We start from the raw sequence: 7,500 nt of genomic DNA, 5'->3' as shown, positions 1-7,500 counted from the left end.
ACATTCAGCACAGGTAATGCTAGCTGACAGCTAGCCGTGTTAGCTCTTCTACAGTTAGTTACACTCTGGAAACTGAAACACAATCATTGACCTGCAGACACTAACATCACAGGTTTTCTTAGCTGGTTAGGCTGAAGTGACATTTCTGCTGAAACCAACAAGGAACTGGTTCAGCTGCTAACTTCCTGAGACCACGCTCACCCTCGGGGACTGGGCCTGGGGCTCCAGGTGCTCCTGACTCTGGGAGGACTGCGGAGTCCTGGACATAGGCAGTCCTGTCATTGTGGGCTCCAGGGAAAGGCTGCTGCTGGAGGATGCTGATAGGGGGAAGGTGGACCTGTGGCCGGGTCTATGTCTGTGCGTCAGGGGCTGGGAGATGGTGGGAGACCAGTGGGAGATCTCAGAGAGTGAGGGGGACGGGACCTGGGTCAGTTTGGGGGTGATGGAAGGCACATTTATGCCGATCCTCATATCTAAGGCCCCGCTGTGAGCCCGAGCATCCCCGCCCTCCGTGGGTCCTGACAGGATCCCTGCAGACCTGGACTCGGCCTGCATCAGATGTCTCTGCAGGGGGACCGATTCGTCTGCAGAGTCCACATCAGACCTCTCTGCAGGAAAAGAACTTGTCCTATCAGGCTCCGGGTCACTGCACAGTCTTTTAGGCTCCCGGGACTTCCTCTTGAACTTCTTATTAGATACCAGAACCGGGTCTTTGCTGATGGACCTGTTCCAGGTGTGACTCAGTTGATCCAGGTTCTTCATCCTCTGATTATAATGTCACCAACAGATCAGAGTTAAATCAACACATGAAGCTGAAACTGAACCTCAAAAAGGTCTGACAAAAAAAAGATGTATCCGCTGTCATCTGTCCAAACCTCCACCTGCCGCAAACTCCAAGTCCATGTCTATCAGCAGGTCAGAGGACTTGACTTCAGGTCCGAGTCTGTGAAACTTTAAAGTTCATTCCGTAATCCACAATCTGAGGATCCCGAACCCTGCTCTGACAGGTTTTTACTGCAGCACATTCACCGTGGCTCCTCTCAGTCTGAAGATCTGCATCCTGAATAATCCACATCTGTCCACATCAGTCCACAGAGTGAGAAACATCTGCTGTCCTGCACGAGTCCTCCTGCAGAGCTCCGTCAGCTGTGAGCGTTTCTCTGTGAGCTCACACTGAGGCTGTCTGACTGTGGCTCCACTCAGTCTGCATAGCAGCTCTGTGAATAACCCGCACACACACACACCGACAACACTCACACACAGGCTCTCTCTCTCTCTCTCACACACACACACACACACACACACTGAGCCCAGGCTGCAGAGCTACAGCTGCTCGGCTGAAGAAAAGACACACCGCTCATGAAGAGGACCAAACACCATCAGAAAAATCTACGATTTAACTAAAGTCTCACTGATCTGACACACACACACACACACACACACACACACACACACACACACACACACACACACACACACAGTAAACTAACAGCCCTCTGTATTACTTCTCATCACTATGATCGGACACAGAGCCTCGGTGTGAGCAGCAGTGTCTCTCTCTTCTTTTAAACAAAGTTAGGATGAATAATCTATAAAAAAAAATAAGAAAGCTGATAGAACTCCGGCTCCGGTTCTGACACTGGTCTGGGTCCTCTGCAGGTCCAGGATCAGAGAAGCGCGTGCAGCTTGAACAGACTCACAGAGTGGAGGGGGCTCGCGCTCATACAACTCCACTGGCGTCTGTCTGGCTGGAGCTCGAGCCTTTCTCTCTCTCTCTCACACACACACACACACACACACACACACACACACACACACACACACACACACACACACACACACACACACACACACACACACACACACACAATCCTCATGGAGCTCTAACAAGGAAAATCCTTCACATAGGAAAATGACTATATTAGACAGCAGCGCCGCCTGCTGGTGAACAACAGTAAGTACATATTTACTCCTTTCTGAGGAGTTTAAAAGGTGATTTTTGAGCTTTAATCAGAGTCCTGAATCATCTCCAAACAAACAAACACTCTGCGGCCCTTTTTAAACTCGCCACTTTTAGACCTGGTTCGAAGCCAGGTGCTCAGATCTTTTAGACCTGCAGGGTCCCTCTGATGACTGGGAGACCGGCTCCCGTTTACTGCGGGTTCTCATCTGATCAGCCGATTGTGGTGTGCTGCAGCGCCCCCTCCTGGTCATCTACAGCATGATCAAATCATTTCATTCTTACAGTTCCTGAAACTATCGGGCCTGCTTGATAAGATAATTATATCTAATACTGTGGTGACAGTACAAAGAGATACAAACATACATAAATAGAGATCTTACCCAAAACAGCATGATGGACATCACGCCTCCTGATGCATCAATACATCACATCACAGCAGAGAAGACATCGAAAGGTTGGTGAATTGTTGTGAGGACAACCATCTTGTCCTGAACGTCAGTCAGACAATTCAATTAAAAAAACCTTATTTGTCCCCTCAAGCACACAGAGCAGTAAATGAACGACAGTGCAGCTATACTCAAAATTACACAAAGTGTCAACATTTAAATACAAAATGTAAAATAGAAAATTACAAAGTTAAATATATCAGAGAAGAGTGGAGCTGTTAATAAGCGGATCCTGATTGGACTAAAGATGTAAACAGAAACACTGATCAGATGTAAACAACTACTGTGCAGTAACTGGACATATATATCTACATATATACATATATGTGTGTTTGTATATATGTATATAGACAAATGTCTCACCTTGTGTGAGACAAATAAAGTTCATCTTGAAGTTTGATTGTGTGTCGTTTCAGTAACAGCATTTCAAATGAACATGCTAACATGAAAAGCTGAGAATGTGTATGCTTGTGAAAATCTGGGCTGACATTTTCTCAACTTGTGTCAAGCTTCATAATTGTGTATCATACTTTTAATTTAAGTGTGTAAGGCAACATTAAATCATCATGAAAACACACTGCTTTTGTTATTCATGTGTTATCCATCCATTTACACCACTTTCCCCCTTCAGGGTCAGGTGACATACACAGACAACACCCCGGTCAAACATATCCACCTGAGCACATGCAGACACAGAGAGGGTGCTCATTTATGAACTCATTCAACCTATTTGAAAAGGTGGTAGGCCAGTGTGGCTGCGCTCTGATTGACTGAGAACCATCTCTCATCTGTTAACATAGAGGAGAGGTTAATGAGCTATGCTGCAGCCAGTCAGCAGGGGGAGCCCTACATGTAGTGGCGGTTGCTCCGTTCATGTTTAATGAGAGTGTAATGATGGGTGTGCACACTGAGGAAAGGCCTCTGCCTTGATTTGAACACAGTCGTTTATAAATGGTTAAAGGACATTGAGTGTGGTTCTGTCTGTTTGGCTCGTGCAGCTGAAGATGTGTTAGTGTTTGAGTGAGCTCAAGGCAAACACGTGACGGAAGAGAAGAGGCCAAACATGCATTAATGTTTTATTCAGCAGAGTACAGATCACGTTGAAGGAGAGAAAACAAACACAGAGAAGATGTGAATCAGAGTGAGACTTTATTCTGAAGAAGGTAAGTTACAGGGAAGTGACCCGAGCAGAGTGTGTCACACAGCAGGAGCTGGAGTTGGACACACCCCTTTACTCTGAACTCTCACACTCGCACGGTTCTCCCTGTAGAAACAAAACCAGAACATGTCAGCTGTATTGAATCAAACAGAACTCAACTATTTTTTTTTTTTAAATGAATCGTCAGAGAATCAAATCGAAGTCTAAAAAGGAGATTCAACGTTGATATTCTGTTTATAATTGAAAAGAGGCTGATAGGAAACATCTTCATGCTCCAGTTTCAGACACACTTCTGCTTCTGTACGCTGACGACACTCGACTTCATCAGTGAATGTGAACTCACTCAGAGAAGACTAAGAAATCTGACTGCCATTGAACTCATCTCTGATTTGTTCTCATCAGGATCATGTAAATCAAGAAACGGCTGGAGCAGGAGGAGAGCAGCTTCAGACACGACTCTGCTACTCCTGTGTGTGTGTGTGTGTGTGTGTGTGTGTGTGTGTCTTACATGTTGTAGAAGCAGAGCATACACTCGTTGCTGTAGGTTTTTCCATTATCACCGCACACAGGATTGAAATCCCTGTTGCAAATTGGTAGAAGGAACTCTCCACACTTGGCCTGAGAACAAACGCACACACACATAATGTTGTAGTCCTCGACGACTAAACAGACACGCATGAAAAGGTGAGCGGACTGTTGTCATTGATTTCTCAGAGTGCACACACACTCTTACAGCCTGAGTTTGTTCTCTGAAGCTTCAGCATGTGTGCAGGACGAGTTCGGACAGCAGACTCACCTCTCTGGCAGTCGTCTGGTTTTCTGGTTCTGTAGTCTCGTCCTCCTGAGACAGAACTACACAAACACACAGACATGAGAACCTTTTATCACAAGAGTCTGAAACCAGACCCATGAAACAGAGACTGACTCCGCCCCTCTTTTATTACCTGCCGTTGACCTCAAAAGCCTGATTATATACTCCTGTGTCTCAGGCCCCTGCTGTTCACTTTTGTATGATCCGTTAGCAACGCGGCACTTATTAAGAAAACGAGTTACAGCTTCCGTCTTTATAAAAGCTCTTCCTGGGGTGTCGTGTTGTTTGAGTTAGTTCTTGAGTGAGTCCAACATTATGATGGGAGTTTGTGCCTTGATATGTTAACGCTGTCTGTACTCTGACTTTTCTGCAGTGTAAATGAAAGAGCAGAAAAAAAGACCATACAAGAAGGCGAACAGGAAGCATTTTTAATAAGTGGTGAATAAATCGGTTTATTCGCCGGTTGCAGGATTGACATTTTCCTGAATGTCTCCTGCTGCGCTCTCACAGCCGCTCAACCTGACTCCACATGGACAATTTAAAACTGGGACAGCAGGAACAAGTCTGGGTAAAGTGGGAGTGAGCTCAGCACAAAATGTTTTGCAATGGTTTCAGGATATATATATATATATATATTTTTTTTTTTTGGCATGTTTGAAATCAAATCACTGCGTCAGACTTCATGGTCACTGTGATTTGAAGCAGCAGGTGAGGAGGTTTCTGTCGTTCCCCTCTCGACTCTGCTCTGCAGTGAGTGTGTTTCTCCTCAAGGTTTGTCTGTCTGGATTCAGTAAAATAACAGTGTGTGTTTATTAAGCACCTAAAATAGAGGTTTACAAAGTGCTCTGACAGACTATGGAAGGGAATTAACTCGGTGATTTGTGGTATAGAAATAAAAAAGATTCGAATCAAACTGACTCATTGAGATAGTTTGATATTTTTAAGGTGTGTGATTATTTTTGACTCAAAACTGTGCTCACACAGCAGGACACACACACACACACACACACACACTTTGGTATGGCCTTGGCTGAATCCTCTTTAGATAAAGACATTTGTTTCTTTTTTCTCACTTGTTTCTCTTTTTTGCTCGCCTGCTACAAACTCTTCTCCCTGACACCGAACCCGAACATCCCTTTAACCAGCTCCTGTTTGTGTGTTGCATTTGGGTTCAGTCTTCAGTGTAATCGTAAAAAACTGTTCTGAACAAGTCAGAATTTATAACAACCTACTCAACAAATAACAGTCTACTGATTTCCTCACAAAACATTCCACACATGACAACAGAAGTATGGAAACAAAAAGCCTGTATGAGGAAATGAAGTGAAAAATAACATGCAATCAGTGTGTATCTCTGTAGACACACACACACACACACACACACACACACACACACCTGTTATTGTGTGACAACATGCGCAGTTAGAGCGTTTTGTTCAGAGGAATGTGACCCCACGCAGCGTCACTCCGCACCTCCTGTTTTCTGCCTCCACGTCGTCCTTCCTCTCCACGTCTGTTGTTGGAAGTGTTTTTTCATATTTTTCATGATGTATTATTTATTCTGAAGCCCTTTAAATTTCATTTTCATGAAAACTGTAACCAATAAAATCTACTATGATTATTACCAGTGTGTCATAGTTTAGATAGTTTGTGGCCTTTACAGTTCATTGTTTAAACAGTTTCACAGATTTCACTGTCAGCTGTTTGTAGTTCTAACAGTTTGTTGTTCTAGTAGTTTGTAGTTCTAGTAGTTTGTAGTTCTAACAGTTTGTAGTTCTAACAGTTTGTAGTTCTAACAGTTTGTAGTTCTAGTAGTTTGTAGTTCTAGTAGTTTGTTGTTCTAGTAGTTTGTAGTTCTAGTAGTTTGTAGTTCTAACAGTTTGTAGTTCTAGTAGTTTGTAGTTCTAACAGTTAGTAGTTCTAATAGTATGTTGTTCTAAGAGTTTGTAGTTCTAAGAGTTTGTAGTTCTAGTAGTTTGTAGTTCTAACAGTTAGTAGTTCTAATAGTATATTGTTCTAAGAGTTTGTAGTTCTAAGAGTTTGTCGTTCTGGTAGTTTGTAGTTTCAACAGGTAAGCTGTAAATAAGCCTTGACAGTAATCAGACTCACCTCCACAGACGGAGAGCAGCAGCAGGGAGCACAACAGCACAGGCAGCTTCATGATTCAAAGTGACGACGTGTTTCTGAAACAGCAGCTGTTTGTTTCTCACCAACAAGTGTCTCTCTCTCACACACACACACACACACACACACACACACACACACACACACACACACACACACACACACACACACACACACACACACACATACACACACACACACACACACACACACACGCACACACACACACACCTATACAATACACACATGCACGCAAAACCTGTCTGTCCTCCTGCGGCTCCCTCTGATTGGCCGGTGAGTCAAGGCCAGGTGGTATGAGTCATTGTTTACACAACTGCATCCAGGAAAGAACAAGTATCCAAATCTCCAGCGCGCGCGCGCACACGTGCGCATGCACACAGTCAAATCTATGAGAAGCAAACAGGTGAGGTGAAATTGCTTTGTTAGCTGTAACATGGGGAATAAAGTGTACTTGTTTGAAACAAGAGCGCTCCCTGCTGGTGAAATAGAGATCCTACATTTACAAGAGAATTATTTATCTCTACAAACTACATCATACATTTAGTTTACTGATAATATTTAGAAATAATACCAAAGCCAGGGCTTAAAGCTCTTTTGGTGTGTTATTTTTTCTGCAACTTGCTGCAGAAACGTACACTGTACACCACACACGCTTCATGCTGTACGCTGACTGAGGTTCATAGTCTATCAATATCATATATTCACCACCTCTCGAAAGAAAAAAACTTAAATTGGGTCCACATTAATTTTTAGACAAAGTTGGTCCAACTTGAACTACACAGGGCAAAATGTCAGCACAGATCTGCAGAGCTATATTCTCAATGATGATAATAATAATAATAATAATAATAATAATAACTTTATTTATAAAGCAACAACATCCTCTTCCTGAATATCGACAAGACCAAGGAGGTTGTTGTCAACTTCCGGAGGGCCCCTGCTCCCAAACCCTCACTGTGAGCAGCACCAAGTTCCT

General features: G+C 43.6%; 2 protein-coding genes across 4 annotated transcripts in view; both read right to left on the bottom strand.

Moving 5' to 3' along the window:
* The window catches only part of LOC306829478 (uncharacterized protein), a 6,058-nt gene extending 4,190 nt beyond the window's left edge, over nucleotides 1–1,868 (bottom strand). For all 3 annotated transcript variants that reach the window (XM_079352526.1, XM_079352525.1, XM_079352527.1), the window contains exon 1: nucleotides 202–1,868. In XM_079352526.1, the coding sequence (XP_079208652.1) occupies nucleotides 202–762 (561 nt within the window). In that variant the 5' untranslated portion in view covers nucleotides 763–1,868. The remainder of the gene's footprint in view (nucleotides 1–201) is intronic.
* A 1,673-nt stretch (nucleotides 1,869–3,541) lies between these two features.
* LOC306829832 (serine protease inhibitor Kazal-type 1-like) lies at nucleotides 3,542–6,964 on the bottom strand. Its single transcript, XM_079353000.1, has 4 exons — nucleotides 6,489–6,964; nucleotides 4,365–4,420; nucleotides 4,077–4,186; nucleotides 3,542–3,673 (listed from the first exon to the last, which is right to left on the bottom strand). Exons 1-4 carry the CDS (start codon nucleotides 6,538–6,540, stop codon nucleotides 3,607–3,609), a joined length of 285 nt encoding a protein of 94 aa, XP_079209126.1. The 5' UTR covers nucleotides 6,541–6,964; the 3' UTR covers nucleotides 3,542–3,606.
* Nucleotides 6,965–7,500: the final 536 nt, after the last annotated feature.

This window comes from Symphodus melops (genome assembly GCF_947650265.1).
Source record: "Symphodus melops genome assembly, chromosome: 9".
Lineage (NCBI taxonomy): Eukaryota > Metazoa > Chordata > Actinopteri > Labriformes > Labridae > Symphodus > Symphodus melops.
Note: the sequence above shows the minus strand (reverse complement) of the source record. Positions and strands in the feature narration are given on the sequence as shown.

Excerpts from the sequence above, each read along its gene's own strand:
- LOC306829832 (XM_079353000.1), bottom strand. The coding sequence starts at position 6,540 with ATGAAGCTGCCTGTGCTGTTGTGCTCCCTGCTGCTGCTCTCCGTCTGT. Across the intron at positions 4,421-6,488 it reads GCTGCTCTCCGTCTGTGGAG|TTCTGTCTCAGGAGGACGAG; the intron begins GTGAGTCTGATT and ends GTGTTTGTGTAG. Across the intron at positions 4,187-4,364 it reads ACCAGACGACTGCCAGAGAG|GCCAAGTGTGGAGAGTTCCT; the intron begins GTGAGTCTGCTG and ends GTTTGTTCTCAG.